The 17749-nt window shown below is 46.3% G+C and overlaps 1 protein-coding gene across 3 annotated transcripts in view; it reads left to right on the plus strand.

Annotated features, from left to right (window-relative positions):
- The window catches only part of FAM168A (family with sequence similarity 168 member A), a 124142-nt gene that overhangs the window by 15258 nt on the left and 91135 nt on the right, over positions 1-17749 (plus strand). The window contains exons 1-2 of one of the 3 annotated variants that reach the window (XM_058825695.1): positions 3594-3713; positions 5154-5236. The exons of the other annotated variants lie outside the window; for them this stretch is intronic. Coding sequence (XP_058681678.1) covers positions 5162-5236 — 75 coding nt within the window. The 5' untranslated portion in view covers positions 3594-3713; positions 5154-5161. Of the gene's footprint in view, positions 1-3593; positions 3714-5153; positions 5237-17749 lie in introns of those variants that run through there. 3 annotated transcript variants of the gene reach the window in all.

Here is a 17749-nt window from a genome sequence, read left to right on the forward strand (position 1 = left end):
GCTGCTGAGGGATGAAAAGCTGGGCAAGCACTGCCCAGGGGTACTGGCATCTGGAAACCTCCCTGCCCTGGGCTGAGGGGACTGTGTCCCTGAGCCCAGGTGAGAGCCCACCTGCAGCCCTGGGGACACAGCAGCAGCAGCTGGAGCTGCTGGAGAGAGCCCAGAGGAGGCCCTGGGGATGCTCTGAGGGCTGGGGGTGCTCACCTGGAGAGGAGAAGCTCCAGGCAGAGCTCAGAGCCCTGGCAGGGCCTGAAGGGGCTCCAGGAGAGCTGCAGAGGGACTGGGGACAAGGATGGAGGGACAGGACACAGGGAATGGCTGCCAGTGCCAGAGGGCAGGGATGGGTGGGAGATTGGGAATTGGGAATTGTTCCCTGTGAGAGTGCCCAGAGCAGCTGTGGCTGCCCCTGCATCCCTGGCAGTGCCCAAGGCCAGGCTGGGCAGGCACTGGGACAACCTGACCTGGTGGAAGGCGTCCCTGCCATGGCAGGGGTTGGAGCTGCGTGATCTTTAAGGTCCCTTCCCACCCAAGCCATTCTGGGACTGTATAAATTAAACACTTTCCCATTTCAATTTCCCCCACTTAGCAGATTTACGAAATTTTCCACGTTTGACAACATTCAGTTTGGAACGACCTAAACATCTTGGCTGTTTACATTTCCCAGGGATGTCTGTCCATTTCCCAGGGATGTCTGTCCCATTTCCCAGGGATGTCTGTCCCATTTCCCAGGGATGTCTGTCCATTTCCCAGGGATGTCTGTCCATTTCCCAGGGATGTCTGTCCCATTTCCCAGGGATGTCTGTCCCATTTCCCAGGGATGTCTGTCCATTTCCCAGGGATGTCTGTCCCATTTCCCAGGGATGTCTCTTTCCCTGCAGTTTCAAACTGATAATTACAAAGGTAATCGACCATGTTGAACTTTAGAAAATAATATGTAAGACTTGCTTTCTGTGAGTGTACACATGTGCTTCTGGACAGCCAGGGGCTTGTGTGGAAGCAATAAAATTATTCTTCTGGGATTAATCCCTACTCTGCTTCTTCAGCCTATTCCTTTTTTTTTTTTTTTTTTTTTTTTTTTTTTTTTTTCTGTTGGGAGAGTGAAAGAAGGAAAAAGCTCTGCCCATGTCATGTTTGTGTGTGCTCATCTTTCCCAAGCAGCAGGTAGATGTGTCAAAACCATGAATTATGAATGGAGCTGCTGGAATGCTGCAGATCCACAGTGGAATTGACCTGTTTTATTCATCCCTCAGCAGCACTCACTGTGGGACTGGGAAAACCCAAAACCTTCCCATTTTCTGGGCTTGGGAAGTTAGTCCTGGAGTACACTGATTAAAACTTGGCAAGGGGAAGCTGGAGAGCTTTCACACCTTTCCAGGATGGGAAATTCTCTTGTTCAGGAGGATATTTCAGTCTGAAAAACAGTTGTCAAAGGCAAAGTTATGTTTTGCTCTCTTGGAAATGAACTCTTTTGCAGCGTGCCAAGGTATTTTTTTAGGTTTAAGGGGAAGAGATGGCAAGAGATGCTTTGCCATCAAGGCTGGGGACTGTGCATGACACAGGAGCTGAGTCCTTGTGTGACTTGGAGCAAGATCTGTGCTTTGTCTGGATTTTTGTTTTCCCAATCCCTGGAAAGGAATTATTGATATTTCCCTTGCAAGGCTGTTTTTAGGCTTCTTGGATCGAAATTTTGCAGGGGTTGATTATATGGCACAGAATCCCTTGTAGCTCTGGGGTTTGGCATTGGTGCCACTCAAAGTAATGGTGAGAGCTGAAAAAAAGCTGTTTTTTATCATGCTCTGAACTCCTCGAGTGCCTCACACAGCCCTACAAAGGCAGAGTGGCAGTGAACCAACACCTTTTATCTTCTGCATGTTTGCATTTTGAATTTATGCCCCTTCAACAGTCATCATGCAAGGAATTTGACAGTGGGAGGGAGGATCTGAATGGATTCCATTTCCATTCTGTTTGTTGTTGTTACACCCAGTTTAATTTTTCCTGTTGTATTCCTGTGTTTAGCCCCAGCCTGTGTGTGACTGCATTGCTGGTGGGGAAGGGTGGGAGAGCTGGATTTTACCATTTACCATCCTATTTAAGGTAGCTTTTGCCTTCCTTTTATTGCTTTCCTTAAACAATATTTTGGATTATTATTGTGTTTTGTATGAGGAAGGGCTGCAATAGGTATAATTTATTTTAAATACTCAATTTCTCTAAAAATTTCCTATTTTCTTGCTAAAGGGGATCCTGGAGCTTTGTCTGCCAGGAGAAGAAATGGTAATTTCATGTAGCTACTTCTGGTTTTAAATCTATTTTTAAAATCTATTGCTGATTTTATTTGTATTTAAGTCAAGAATCCCAGCTTGCTGATTTAAAACATTTGATTATAAAGTTTTGGGGTTTTTTTTAAGTAATGCTTTTGTTCTCCTGAAAGAAATTTCTGCTCCCTGCTTGGTCAAATATCAGTTGTACACTGCTGTCCTTTCATTAAAATTAGACCTCCTTTATTTTGGCCACTGCTTCTGTGCACACTTATTTAAGTAATGGCATCTAATTAGTAATTTGAGAGTCTGTTTAATTTTTTATTGTGTAACAAACAAAGAATGATACATTTCAGTGGTGATGTGTGCTAGGAACTAATGTCAAGCTCCCCTTGGAAACTGGAATTCAGATTAACACAGAGTGGGGTGCACAAGTGTTTGTGTTCATAGAACAGCTTCCCACTTGATGAATTCCTGAGAAAAGCAACAGATTTCTCCCGGAGCAGGCTGGGGTGTCGGCAGCAGGGTGGATCTGACAGGTGTCCTCACAGAATCCGGAATGGTTTGGGTTGGAAGGGACTTTAAAGCTCATCCAGTTCCAATCCTCTGCCATGGGCAGGGACCCCTTTCACTGTCCCAGGCTGCTCCAACCCTGTCCAGCCTGGCCTGGGACACTGCAGGGATCCAGGGGCAGCCACAGCTGCTCTGTGCCGGGGCTCTTCCACCCTTAGAGGGATCAATTCCTGTTCAATATCCCATCCAGCCCTGCCCTCTGGCACTAGGAAGCCATTCCCTGTGTCCTGTCCCTCCATCCCTAGTCCCTCTTTCAGACTGTTTCAGAAAGTAAAAGGTGTGAATCTTAAGGTGTGTCTCAGCTTGTTTGCTGGAAGATAAACATCAAATCACTCACATGAACAATGTTGCTTTCCCCCCCTTTTCTGCCCAGATACTGAAGTGCTCTCTTGGTGCTTGGGTTTTGTCACAACCACTCTGCGTCCCCAAATCCTGCGTGCCCACCTGAAGGGGTTTTTCTCAGGCTGTGTGAGTGGGGCAGGACAGGGCAGGGCTGAGGTCAGGGGTACCAGGCCCTGTAAAACCATTTCAGCCTCTCTTTGTAGGGATCTGTTTGTCTTGTGATCCATCAGAAGCCAGCTGGGGAATTTGTCCTGGCTGATGGCTCGTTTCCTCCTTGGAGAGACCTTCAAAGGCTGCCATACAAGGAGCTGGCATTCTTCTGCACAGACACATGGTTGTTCCAGGAGGTTCATTAATGCAACGCTGCCTTCAAGCTCTTTGGAAATTTAAGGGTCTCATTCTCTCGTTTACACCAGCGTGGAACCGGCTAGGAATTGTAATGACTCGAGCTTTTGTAGTGTGTGTACAGAAAAGGGAGATTGAATTTGATGGGTTTGCTGGGAATTAAGATCAGAGAGGAATATTAGATCATCTATGCTAATGGTGAGTAAATGAGATGGTGCAAACTCCGAGCAGAAAACGAAACGCAGGCTGTGATTCCTTACAGGATGAACTCTGTCACAGGGAGCTGAGGGGTGAGAAGAGGGTGTTAATTGCTGAGGCTGCTCTCATGGGCCATGGCTGATGCTCACTTGGGCACAGTCCATGCACCACACGAGGAGGGAGTGCCACCCCTTCCTCCCTGGAATTAAGCCGATGCCTGGGCAGGATGCTCAGGGCTCCTGAGAAGAGGCTCCTGCAGAGCTCACAGTCTCTGACTGGCACCTCTGTAGCTGCTGCTCAGGGAGCTGCAGGCTGGGCTTGGATTGCCTCTGGTCTCCTGCTTGCCAGACCAAAGTCCAGCTTCCTCACCTGCTTTTCCCAAGTCCTGTGCTGTGTGCAGTTTGGGGCATTAATGACTTCCCTCGGCTGGCCAGCCAGAGCCTTCCACTGCCCAAAGGGGCTCCAGGAGAGCTGGAGAAGGACTTGGGACAAGGGATGGAGGGACAGGACACAGGGAATGGCTTCCCAGAGGGCAGGGTTAGGTGGGATATTGGGAAGGAATTCCTGGCTGTGGGGGTGGGCAGGCCCTGGCACAGGTTTCCAGAGCATCTGTGGCTGCCCTTGGATCCCTGGCAGTGCCCAAGGCCAGGCTGGAGTTCTAACAGTCTTTAGGGTCCCTTCCAACCCAAACCATCCTGTGATTTCCTCTTAACATCAGCCTGTGCTGCTACTCAAGTAATCCATGGTGGTTTTGGACAAGACAAACCCAAGTACCAGCCCTGTTTTCCTTGTTTCTGGCTGCCAGCTGGATGTGGAGTCATTGATTGCTGTGTTTTGAGCACAGTGCTCCATATTGCTTTAAACCCACTGAGACATGTTCGCCTGATTGTAATTATCATTGTAACTGCAAGGTTTTGATAACTTGTTCAGAGCCTCCAAAAAGGAAAGTGGTATAAAATGGATTTATATGTTCCAAGATCAGGAGGGACTGACATAATCCTCTGTTTGGATGAAAGATCCTCCTGCAGCTTGGGACTGAGCATTTTTTTTCCTTTTGGTCTTTTGGAAACAAAAGTAAAGATATTGAGTCCAAGATTTATTAAATCCTGATGGATCCTTCTGATGTGCACTTGGAAAGCTCTTCTGTGTTGGCCTGGCCTTTTATCTGCTCAGTCTTCAGATGCTTCTATTTTATCTATTTCTGAACTTCCAGAGCTCCAGAAGGCCTTTCAGCCCAATTTAATACGGAATAAAGCAAAAAGCATGGTTTGATTCCAGACCAAGTCAGTCAGGCAGCACTTAGATAAGTATAATTAGACTTGTAATTGGAATGCGTTGTAGACAATTAGTTTTTGTAAATGTGTGTAATTTAATCCCAAGTAAAGGGTCAGGAGGACCTTGCTGTGAATGAGGTTAAGGAGTAACATGTATAATTTCCAGGCCTTGTGATGCTCATGTCTGACACAGCTGGAGAGGAGCATGTCCATCTTTGCAATGGCAGCACAAAACCCACCCTCCACGAGGTGAGTCAGGGCTTCTGTTCTGCCTCTGTCTCCCAGTGCCCATTCCAAGAGCAGCATCATAAATCCATGGGGGATGGATGCTGCAGCAGCAGAGATTTATGGAATCCCCCATAAAAACCCAAAGACTGTGATGGAACAAGGCCCACTCTGTCCGTGCAGAGTCTGGGGAAGATCCTGAGCAATGGGATCTGCTCACGTCCCAAACCCTGGACTCGTGCTCTCTGTGGCACAGGATCTCACCCTCGTGGCTACACAGCAGCACCTGGGATGTTTTTCTTCCTGCAATCCTTTTGTCAGGAAAGGGGCAGCCCTTCAGCTCCAGGGTCAGCCCAGGAATAGGGCCTGCTTCCCAGACATGTGGTACTCATTTGCTTGGAATTTTTGACACCGCTTATTGCGATCCGGCGTGGCTGCAAGTTCCCAGGCTCTCGGTGTTGGGGTAGGATTGAGTGGTAAGGGAGGAATGCCCCAGCTTCTGCCTGGAATCTTACAACACAGTGCATTCCCAGGACCGAACAGACCCTGCACCATTGTGGCTGGCCTTTACAGCTTCAGGAAAACAGCCTCAGTGTGCTGGAGTCCCCGAGCAGGGGCTGGTGCTGCTGGTGAGCGGCTGCACCTGGGATTTGCCAGAGTTCTCCGTGTTATTTATGGCTCACAGGCTGCACTGAGCGTGACCCAGGTTCTGTCAGCACAGATGCTGGGGCTGGGGGTGGCTTCCACAGCTCAGTGTTAGCTCCACAAATGCAAAGCCTGGAAGAGCAGGTTCTGGTTTCTTGCCTTCTGCTGTAATAGCGGGAGCGGTGCAAGCGTGTGATTAACGGCGAGAGTCCGAGTAGCAGGATAATAAATACTGGGAATTCAAAGGAAACCTCAGCTCCTGGCAATTACAGAGTTTGTGCAGCAGGGAGATGGAGCTTCTGACTCCAGTGTTATTTGTGACCTACTTGGAACTGAAATGTTGCAAGAGGCTGTTTGTTTAATACTCGATTGCTGTTTTTTAAAAGTTATACAGTATTGGGGTTAAATACAATCCTTTGAACGTGGACTCAGAGATAAACATTCTCCTCAGAAAATTCCACCAGTTCTCGTTGTCTTAATTTTTACTGCCAGCAAGTGCTCAATGTGTTCCTTCTTTTTCCATTGCAAAAACCCCCGCCCCAAACCTCCATAACCTTTCCTATCATGTATCCAATATTTTATAGAGCAATCACAAAGGGTAGTAAATTGAGTAAAACATACTATCCTTGGCAGGATTTCCCTCATGACTAAATCCAATATGAACAAAGAGGACAAGGGCAAATAACTTCACTTATTCAGGTCATTTTTCATAAGAATCATAAAAATTAGATAGAAAAGGCCTATTAGATTATCTCTCCTCTCTTCCATTTTGCCAGTTCTTGGTTGTTCTGTACAGTAACCTTGTGAAATTTTACTTGTCCAAATGGAAGAAAGATAATTTTTCCTGCTGGTTATTATTTCTTTTCAGTGGAAAAGGATGGATGGTTTTTCCATCTGGGCTAGAAGCACTTCTTGTGCTTCTACAAGGCTCATTTTTAATTTCCACAAGTGTCTCCTCTTCAACAGTTTTGTGTTCCTCTTTTTGGGCACCGTGATCTTATCGTGAGGCGTTCCTAAGCTTGGGCCCATGTTTTTAATTCCACCCCATTATTCCAGTTGTTCAAGTATTGGAATAACCCTGAGGCCATCTGTAATAATTTCGCCCCATTGTGTTTCTGCCCTTCAAGTGCTCGCCAGGATTAATGTACCACCACCAACAGATTGTTCTTGCTGTATACTGGGAAATGTTTATAAATGCTCTTCAGATTAAAATAATTTAAAATCCTCTTAAAAAACTGTTTCCCTCTCCCCAAGAGAACTGCCAAGGAAGTATATATAAGATGACTTAAACCACCCAAAACAAAAAAAAAAAAACAAAGCCTCTTGCAATGGTAAAGGACCATGAAGAGCTCGAGAGAAGCTGTCAGTGCAGCAGCTCTAGAGCTTGTGTTTAACTCCACAGGTGTGGTTTAATTGCTGAGCTGAGCTTCTCACAGGCTGAAGAAAGCAATGAAATGTTCTTGACATTTATTGCTCTAAATTGAAGTTGTGTGAGTGTCCAAAAAATGCTGAAATGAATATGGGTTTGGAAGGAGTTAATGTTTAAGGAGTGTCTGTGCTTATCTGCTGCTGAAAGGTCACTGAGTAAATTCTTCAATGATCCCAGTGTTGTGGGGGTGCTGCTGAAATGACAGCTCTTGTTCTGTTTCCAAAAAAAAAAAAAATCTGGGTAGGGACTCTGGAGCGAGTGGGGATGTGTCTCATGTTGCTGGGAAATAGGAAATAATTGAATCATGTCACAGAATCCCAGAATGGTTTGGTTTGAGAGGGATCTTAAAAACCATCCAGTGCCACCCCTGCCAGGGTCAGGGACACCTTCCACTATCCCAGGTTGGTCTAAGCCTTGTCCAGCCTGGCCTGGGACACTGCCAGGGATCCACACACGTGTGTCATCCTCATTTCCTCAGCACCTCCAGGGTGAATTGCTAGCAGTGGAATTTTGGAGGGAAATTAAGGGAAAGGAATGTGCTCAGCTCAGTCAGGGGGGAATGACGTGTTGTACTCTGTTCTCATCCTGAAGGAGCCTCAGCATCCAGGACTTGGACCTCCCCAGTGTCTGCTGGGTTCCTGAATTACTGTAGACTCCTGGGTGACGTTAGGGAAATCAGGCAAGTCTATAATTCATGAACTGGAGATATATTGAATGTGACAGGGGAAACAAAGAGAAATTAGGATCCACAGAATGAACATTTGTGACAGCAGCAGAAGATTCTTGGAAGCTGCCTCTGGATCTTATGGGGACTGATGTGCTGCTATAATAAAGAGAAATAAACCTTTAATATATAGTAAGGTGTCTTGTTTTGAGAACTGGTTTTTGACATGTGTATTTGGTTATATTTCAGTCTAAAAAATAGGGTCTCCTGGTCAGGCTGATAAGAAAATAAGGTTTTATGTTTAACAGCATCCATAATTGCCCTTCTTCTGTCTCTGTGGCCACATCTCATGTGTTGATGCCACTCCTGGGCATCCTGCATCCTGATCCCTGTGTGGGAACACAGATCTGAGGGATGCTGTCCCTGTTCTCTGTGGCTCTTGTGTTGGGAAGTTTGCCTGCCTTTTAAAATGGAAAGGGGGACTACAGTCTGTGGTACCACACAGGGATTTTACTTAAAAATACTCCTGATTTGGGAGAGTGGTTTCACAGTGAAATAAAACTGGCATCCTTTTGCTCTGTTCTCCATAAAATCCATGGATGGGAGGGTGGCCATGTACAGACTTGCTGTACATTAATTTTGTTTGTAAAACCTCTGTAATTATACAGCTCTCCTGCCAGTTTGGCACAGGAAGACAAGGAAAATCCCAAGCGGAATGCTTTCCCCATGAAAAGTCTTTCTGTAGGGTTTTTTTCCTCCCTTCGCTTGAACATAATAACCTGATTGGCAAAGCATTTAAAAAATGAATTGCAGGGCTTCCAGCGTGAAATGATTGGCTCCATAGGAGTTATGGCTTTTGCATACGTGGGGGAAAAATCCAACTGTGCTGCCGAGATCCGCTGGGATGTCCTCGCCGAGAGCCTGCCAGGCTGCAGTGACCTGGAATGCATCCAGCTGGTGCGTCACCTCTGCTACCAGCGCTGCATTTCTTCAGCTTTTAACTCACTTCTGCTCTCCGTGGCAGCTGGTTCATTCTTCTGCCAGAGATAGCTTCAGGAGGGGGAGGAAAAAAAGAACTGCAAATAGAGGAATTGTTTGGAATATCGGGTCTAAACATAGATGAGGGTGATGGCTGGTTCCATTTTTAGCTTCCTAAAGAAGCGAGGCTTATCCAGCAGTGACATCTGCTCGTCGGCTGCTTCCTCACAGGTTGTGAGTGCAGAGGTCAACTTCAGCCAAATTCTGATTAGAAACCAAGTTTTGCTCCAGCTTTTGACGTTTGATGAATGGGGACATTTTGAGCTCGGTGGTGATTTCTTTTTCACCACGTGGCTGCAGGGCAGGGGAGGAGGGAGAGTGGGTCATACGAAGCACAGGAGCAAGAGAGGAGGAGAAGTGCTGGTGTGTGAGCTCCGATATGAGGGCAGAGAATAAAATCATGGCCAAACCATGTTCCAGTAGCTCCCTTCTCCAAGGACAGCCTACCCTGTGTCCCTAGACAGGCTTCCACCAGGGAATGTCTTCTCCTGCTCTGTTCCCCCCTCTCCTTGTGCTGCCATGACCATTTGTGGATCACTGGGGCTCAGGGAACGCTTTTGGCCGTGTTCTCGGAGCTCAGATGAGCTTAAGGCGGCCGGGAGAGTGAGGGCTGGCCTGTCTGAGGCGCCATGGCTCCCGCCGGCCCACAAAGCTGCTTTGCCTCGAGGATTATCCGGCTGCCTGGGACAGTGCCATGCTTCCAAGTGGGCATGGAAGTGTCTCTGGGAGGAGGATCAGCACCTCAGTGTGGCCCTCAGTGCCTGAGCAAAGGTTAGATATTGAACTTTTTAGTTTGAGTCCTCAATGTTTCTCTCCTGCGTTAGAATCCAACAGGCTCACTCGGTTGAAGGGGCCCTGCGGGATCACCCACCCCCCTGGCTGACCAAATTCACAAAGCATGCTCTTTAAGGGGGCTGCTGACAGGCTTGAGGCATTGTCCACCTCTGCAGGAAGCCATTTCCAACATTTGACCACCCTGTTGGTAAAGAAATGCTTCCAAATGTCCAGCCTGTGTGGGACAGGCCAGAGGGACAGGCCTCCCTTGGCCGGTCCTTGGGTGCATCCCAGGCCGTGGTTTGTCCTCCCTGACCTGCACCCCCAATTCCTGCCTGCAGGGCTCTCCAGCCACTCCTCTCTAGGGATTTGGGCGGATTTGTCCCAACATCTGCTGGACCACGGCTGGTGAAGGCCAGGTTCTGCTGGGCAGGCTTTGAGACCTCGCGTTCCCTTTAGGAAAGCAGCAAGGCCGTGTCTTTGGGAATTGTACCAGCCTGGAGAGTAAAAGCTGCAGCTTTCCTTTTGGACAGGACTTTTCCCCCTTTTAGAAATGTTTTAGGGTTTAGTGATGGGGAAATGCTGTGGCTGCAGAGCTCTTTAAGTCGCCCTCCCAGAGTCTGTGGGGAGCTCTCGGCTGAGGGAAGTAAACTGGTGACCTGGAAAAAGAAAATGAAGGAAACAAGATTAGTCTGCTTGACAGGGAATGCCATCCTGGGATTTATTTTGATTCCTGTCAAAGTAGCAGGCTGAAAGACTTTATGCAGAGAAGATTTGTGGTTTGTAATTGGAGAGGAAAAAAAATACATACTTTTGAGACATACATATATATATATGTAAAAAATATAGAGCTTGGTTCCCGCCTGGAGGCTCTGGGAGTGCTTTGGAGAGGCTACTCTGCATGATATCCTTTATTTAGCAACTGTCATGCCCGTTTGTAGGATCTGTGGTGATAGAACCTGTCCTGGGAAACGTCTGAAATCCAGAGTCATGAAATATTTAGTGGACCGTTCACTGCTAATGGGCTCCAGCCCTGCGCCAGCACCACAGGATCAGTAACAAAAGGCTCTGTGTACCAGTGCCAAGCTGCCTGGGACTGCTCTGAGTTTGTTCAAGTCTTATTTCAGGTTTTATCAAAAGCAAAATCTGAGTCCAGCAAGGCAGGGTTTGGTTGGTTGAAACTAGCAAAAGCTTGTTTTATTTTCCTTGCTCAGAGGAAACCTGGGATATGTCATGTGTGGCATACACAGAAGTGAGTTATTTTTTTTCAGCAGTAGATAAATTGATGTGAGAAAAAATACACAGTATTGATTTTCCTTTTCCTGTGGCTTTTGAGAGGTTGTTAATGCAGCGAGTACACAAGAGCACTCATATGTCTGTCTGCACAGTAATCGCTAATAAATTGACTTTCTTAAAAACAATTTTTAGTCTGTAGTTTCAGTGACTTGATTTGTGGAGTAGATGATATCTCCTGGCACATAATTACTCATTTTTGGGCCGTGTATAAGGGGGGAGGATAAATTTTCCTGCATTATCTGTAGCACTGAACATCTCTCCTATTACTCACACAAGTTTTTTCTCTGTGTCTTCTTCCTTACTGTAGCTGTGCAAAGAGGTTTTTAGGGATCTGAGGCTTTTCTCAGTGTTAAAATTTACAGCACAGACACTTTCTAGAGCTAATTCTTGTGCATTCTGACACAGCAGTGGTCACGATCGTGACAAGGACAATGATTTATACTCAGGGGACCAACAATCTGTTTCTCTCAGTGTCTCCAGAGCGACTGCAAAGAACTTGTTTTCCTTTAGGGAAAAAAACCCCAAACCTGCAGTAGGACCCATGGTGATAATCACATTAACAGCCCAGTGAGAGCAATTTGGTGACGTGTGACAGAATGTGACATGCCAGGCCCTGTCAGTGTGCTGGTGGTGATGATCTGGGGATGCTGAGGAAGGCAGGAGCTGACCCATGGACTGGGATGAGGTGTTGGTCCATGCTTGGGGAATTGTGGTGGGTGTTCTGGTCCTGATGCAGAGATGGGCACATGGTGATGCTTTGGAATCACTGGTGTGATGGACACTTCTGTGATGCTCTTTGTTCTTCTGTTCTGGGCTTGCAGTCTACATTTGGTGGTTGTTGATATTTTCCTCCCATTATCCAGTGCAGGATTGCATTGTGTCCAGTTTCTCCTGGACATGGTCTGCAGTCAGTGTTATCTGGAATTTGTTGTCCCAGAGGTTTGGTTCTAAGGCCTTGTTGGTTGCCGTGGTGGCACAGGGACCATGTTGTCACTGTTGCAAGGAGACAGACATTGATTATGTGGCTCTGAGGTGATTTATTCCCAATAAGTCCTTGTCTTGGCAGTCATCTGGTGATCTCAGCTCTCACGACAGTGATCCTTCTTCAGTATCATTCCTGAGAGATTTTCCTGATTATTCCTTTGGTGTTTGCTGTTGTTCTCATGTCCCACTTGTTTTTAGCCACTTTTCTGGTTTTTGGTTTCTTCCCCCATGGTGGTTCTCAAGGTCCTGCCAAATCACAGATCTCCACTCAGGCACCTTTCTGTGGAGGAACAGAGACTGCACTGTGAGGTACACAGTGAAATTTCGGACTTGTAATTCTTGCACATTCCCAGCACTGCTTCCCCCCCCACTTTGTCCTGTTTACAGTGCAAATGGTTTCTGCAGGAGGGCCCTGGACATCTGTGTGTTTGGCTGTTTATTGCAGAAGGCTTTTCGTGGGTCAAGGAAGCACACAGAGGGGAGGGAGCTTCTGGAGTGGCCTGTGAAATGGTTCTGCTTAGCTTTGTTTTAGCACTCCTCTGCTCACACACAAACCTCTGCTCCTTCCCCTTGGGTCACAGATTTCCAAGCTGTGCCAGCAAAAGCAGAGTCAGGCTCTGCTAAACTCAAATATAATTTGCATTTGTGCAGAGGTGCTTAATTACAAACACCTCTCCTGCCACAGTACTCCTGGTAGTTCCCTGCTTGCTCCCAGCAGGCAGCTGAGCAGCTTTGAAGAGTGGATGTCATTCCCTTGGGTTTAGGAAGGTTTTCCACATCCCCAGGAGTGCTGTGCTGTGAGATGGATGAGTAAAGGTCAGTGGTTTGATGTTCCCAGAGGGCTGCTTATTACATGATGTAATCATGGAATCACAGATCATCCTGAGCTGGAAAGGACCCACGAGGATCATTGTGTCCAAATCCTGGCTGTGCTCAGGACAACCCCAAGGATCCCAGCATGAATCCCACCCCAAGGATGTGTGTGAAACCCTCTCTGAGGGTTCACAGCATGACCAACACTTCTAAACTCTTTCTCTCAAGGATTTGTAGGTGGGGTAGCATGCACCCTCTATAAACCCACGGATGAATTGGAAGGCAAGCTTGTGGTGAGACAGGAAAAAACCCCCAAACCTGAGCTATTGCCTGAGGAAACATGGGAATCCCCATTAGAAATATTTAGATTAGAAAACACATCTGCCAGGAGTTTGGCTCTTGGAATTCCATCAGGGAAGTCCCACCTTATTTTCTTCTAGAGATTAAAAAACAAACAAATCCTCCAAAACCCATCCTGAAAATACATTGCGTATTATTTATATGCCTAGGACTGGGCATCCCCCTGCAGTGCATCCAAATCCTCTCAAGAGATGGTCCCAGGATATTGCAGGTCCTACTTTGGACATGCAAGCCTCAGATCCAACTTGGAAATTGTCAGGGAAGTATTTTCCACTGAAACACAAATATCCCCTTCTCACCCCCTCAAGAAACATTAAAGCCTGTTTGGGGGAGTGAAAGTGCAGTACAACATTTAGTTCTAAACTGAAGATTTCCAAGCTATGTTGACTTAGAGCATCTGTTAGTGAAACATGTCTGCTCTGCAGACAGTTTTTGTGCTTGTGCTGTGCAAGCACATTTCAAACAAGCACAGCAAATGTGCTGCTGAGAACAATCCAGCAGTGCTGCTTGGGTCATTTAGATGACTTAATAGGTCTTTTCTTTTTCCTTGCTATCTGTATTAAATCAATGATTCATATAAATTATGCCAAGGGGAGTTAATTGTTATTGCATGGTATAAAAAGCTGCCAAACTAAGGGCAAAACTCTGACTGCAGTGCATGAAAGAAAATGGAGCTGTGTTCTGATTGCTGAAAGCATAAAATGGCTGAACCTGTCACCCCTACCAGAACAGCCTGGACTGGAATTCCTGTGGAAACAGCAGCAGCAAAGGAATTGTAGAAGCAAATGTTTGGTGACTGTGGCATGTTTGGAGGTTTTGGAACATTTGGATGTCTTCAGAACACACAACAAACATTAAATGTGAAATAGCCAGCTGAAAGAACTGTGCTTCTCTGGTGCCCGGATCTGCAGAGGAATTTTGGAATTTAACTTTGTTGGTTCAGGGGGAGCTGAGCTCCTCAGTATCTCCATGAGATTGGACTGTGGACTGTAGAATTTGGTTTATTTCTTATCTCTGCAAGAGGGGCACTGCTACCATTCTCTCTTGTGGTTCCCCCAGCACATTTTCAGGGCTCTTTGAAGAGGAATTGGTGCTTCTCAGGCTTTTCTAGCTTTTCAAGGTTGGACTTGATGATCTTGGCTGTCTTTTCCAGCCTGAAGGATTCCACGGCTCTCAGAGGAATGGTACAGCAAGGGCACTTGAAGACAAGCTCAGGTGCTACACTTTGCTGTGGAATATTTCTCAGTGTAGCCAGTGGAGAGGCAAAAAGAGGATCTGTCATGTGTTACTTAATTTTGATGTGCATTCTGCACTGAATCTTATAGTAGGAGTCCCAGTGAAATATCTGTATTGTATTTGAATATCTGTATTGTATTTGAATATCTGTATTGTATTTGAATATCTGTGTCTAGGCCTTGCCCTGACAAGCCCCAGTAGTTTTGATGGGCTGCAGCTGTGATGTCCTTCACTGGGCTGCAGCTGTGGCCAGTGAAGGTAACTGGGATAAAAGGGGCTGGGCTTGGCCAGGCAGGGACAGCCTGCAAGGGGCATTCACTGGGAAGCAGCAAACAGGCAGAGGAAGGAGGAGTCTGTGCTGTGGGGAACTGCCCCCAAGGAATATCACTGAGAAGGTACAGGACGTTAAAAATATGATAACAACAACAAGATAACAACAAAATCTGATATGGTACTTTCCTAGGGAAGCTGCATTTTACATGGGAGAAGCTAAAACAATGAGAGGTTCATGGAATCATGGAATGGCTTGCGTTGAGAGGGACCTTAAAGCCCATTCATTACCATGGCAGGGACACCTTCCGCTGTCCCAGGTTGCTCCAGCCTGGCCTTGGACACTTCCAGGGATCCAGGGGCAGCCACAGCTGCTCTGGAAAATCTGTGCCAGGCCTCCCCACCCTCCCAGGGAAGGATTTGTTCCCCATATCCCATCTGACCCTGCCCTCTGTCAGTTAAAAGCTATTCCCCCTTGTTGTATAATGTGAGAGTTGAAACGCTGCCTGTTTTATGAAGGAGAATGGAAAAATACACACTTTTAGGAGTTGTTTGGAGCTAAATTCTGGGGTTTTGTGCAAATAAAAGCAGTTTTCAAGTAACACTAGGAAATAAAATAGAGGAGTGTGTGGAATATATAGGTCTGGGGTGGGATGGAGGAAGACAGCATTAGGGAGATGCTGCCACAGAAAAGGGTTTGGAATGAGAAGGTGGGTTTGTTGGAGCCAGTGGGAAAGGTCAGGAGCACCACAACACACCAGAAACTTGGGAAATGAGGAAATCCACACTCTGCGGTGGCTAAATAATTAATAAGGGACCATTTCTGGCCTGCTCTGTGACCTGACCCGACTGCAGGAACAAAGTGTGTGGGGTGAGTATTAATGTGCCTTAGGCAAGGTCTGTGCTGGGATTGGAACAGGAAATGATTAAAGTCCTTTGCAAAAGCTGGAGGAAAGCTTGTTATTTTGCTCTAATGTTATCAGGAATTTTCATAATCCATGTGCAGTGTTCAGGAAGGTGAAGTAGTTGAGTGTTAGGGGCTCCCCACTATGATCTCTTTAAAAACTGGGGAATATTACTCTGAGTTTTGGTGAGTTTTCCACCAGCACTGTAATACCTGTGCCTGTGTGGCCTAGGGAATTAAGTGAACAAAAATTAAGGCTACAGTGACAGAAATTGCCAATGACTTCTAGAGGGAGGAGAGACTGGGACTGCTTCAAACAAGTGCTTAGTAAACCCCAGTGAACGAAATGTTGACTTAACTCATTTTTAATTGCTTTTAAGCTCTTAAGTGAGTTTGGTATTGAAAGTAATTAAAGGCCTTGAAAGATGGTGGGGAACTTTGGGAACACCTCTATGGAAAGGCAGTCACTCACCTTAAAATAATTTTTACTGCTTCCTAATCTGTCTGAATCACTCAATTAATTACTTAATGAAGTGTGGTTCAGCCCAGGGATGCTGCTCAGGTATGGCAGAATGTGTTTTCTTTGGGTATAATGGAAAGCAAAACACCTGATAAACAATCAGTTGTTGTTTTGAGAAACTTTATAGATAAATACAAAAATACCAGTCAGTTTTGTGAAGCCCTTTTTTGACCAGGACTCCTTTTCCCATAAGAACTGGAATGGGTGAATTTTCTAGAGCTGCAAGGTTTCCTTGCAGAATCACAGTTTAAACAATGTTTTCATCAGTGTGGCTCAGTTGGTTTTTCAGATGGAAATAACTCCAGCAGGAAGTGTCTCTGTCAATACAACAATCTCCAAATTGATTTTGTTGTCATGTTTCCATTGAGGACGGTGCAGAAAAGATTTCAACGCTGCCTTCTGCAGCTGCAGTGGAAAAACATCCTGAAGGGATCAAGGGCTGTGCCTGACCTGGAATTCAGGTTGGGACAGAGGATATGCCCCTGAGCCCAGGTGAGACCCCACCTGCAGAGCTGCCCCAGCCCTGGGGACACGGCAGGAGAATGTGGAGCTGCTGGAGAGAGCCCACGGGAGGCACCAGAGCTGCAGCCAGGCTGGGAAATCTGGGGGTGCTCACCTGGACAGGAGAAGGATCCAGGGAGCCCCTTTAGGTACTGGAAGGGGCTCTCAGTGCTTATTTTCTGTGCTCTGTTAGCAGTAGGATCTGTCTCCCCACACTGTCCTACTCAGCAATGCACTGAGCTGAATGATTCTGATATTCCAGTTATTCTGAGTTTGGAGATTGAAGAAAAGCCCTCCCCAAAAGATGGCCCATGTAAATTGAAGTGGATTATTAAACCAGGCTAGCATTTACTGCCCTTTGCTTTTCTAAACACAATGAAGTGAAAATCAAGAATGAGGGCATTTATCTTCAGTGTGTATTTTTCTGGATTACAAACTTTGGCAGATGTGGTGCAGATATTTCTTGGCAAACTGGCATGTTTGAAAGACTCACCTTAGAGAAATGAGTCTCTTTTAAATAGAGCTAAATATAAAAGCAAACCAGCTCTCACTCTGCTTAAGTCTCTGTTATCTGCTGGTAGGAGTTCAGATTAGAGTGTCTGACTTAGATATCTTGAACCCACCCATCCTGCTGCTGCATTGACTCCCAGCTCAGCACCTGAAATGCAGGGCTTGACAGGAGCAGGAGCCCGGTGGTGATATTTCAGTAGCAGTTGTCCTTTTCCTGCTCTTTGGCTCCAAAAGCAACCTGTCCAGTTTTCCAGGGGATTAGACTCCTTTTTTTTTTTTTTTTTTTTTTTTTTTTTTTTTTTTTTTTTTTGTTTTGTTTTGTTTTAATCAGTAACTGTGAGTAAGTAAAAATAAGTAAAAATGCAGATGGGATTTGCTGCTTTTCCTAAGCTCGCTCTGCCCTTCTGGCCTGCTGCTGGCATCCTCCACGTGGGAAAGTTACTCTAAGGATACAGTGGAAGTGATGTCAATGGGACATTTGCAATCCTGATGTGTGTCACTTGCCCTTCTTGGGGGCTGAGCCAACAGGATGTTCCTGGAGAAAGGAAAATGCCCAACTTTGTCAGTTTAGTGCTTTCCTCACTTTTCTTGCC

This window comes from Ammospiza caudacuta, chromosome 2, assembly GCF_027887145.1.
Source record: "Ammospiza caudacuta isolate bAmmCau1 chromosome 2, bAmmCau1.pri, whole genome shotgun sequence".
In the NCBI taxonomy this organism is placed as follows: Eukaryota; Metazoa; Chordata; class Aves; order Passeriformes; family Passerellidae; genus Ammospiza; species Ammospiza caudacuta.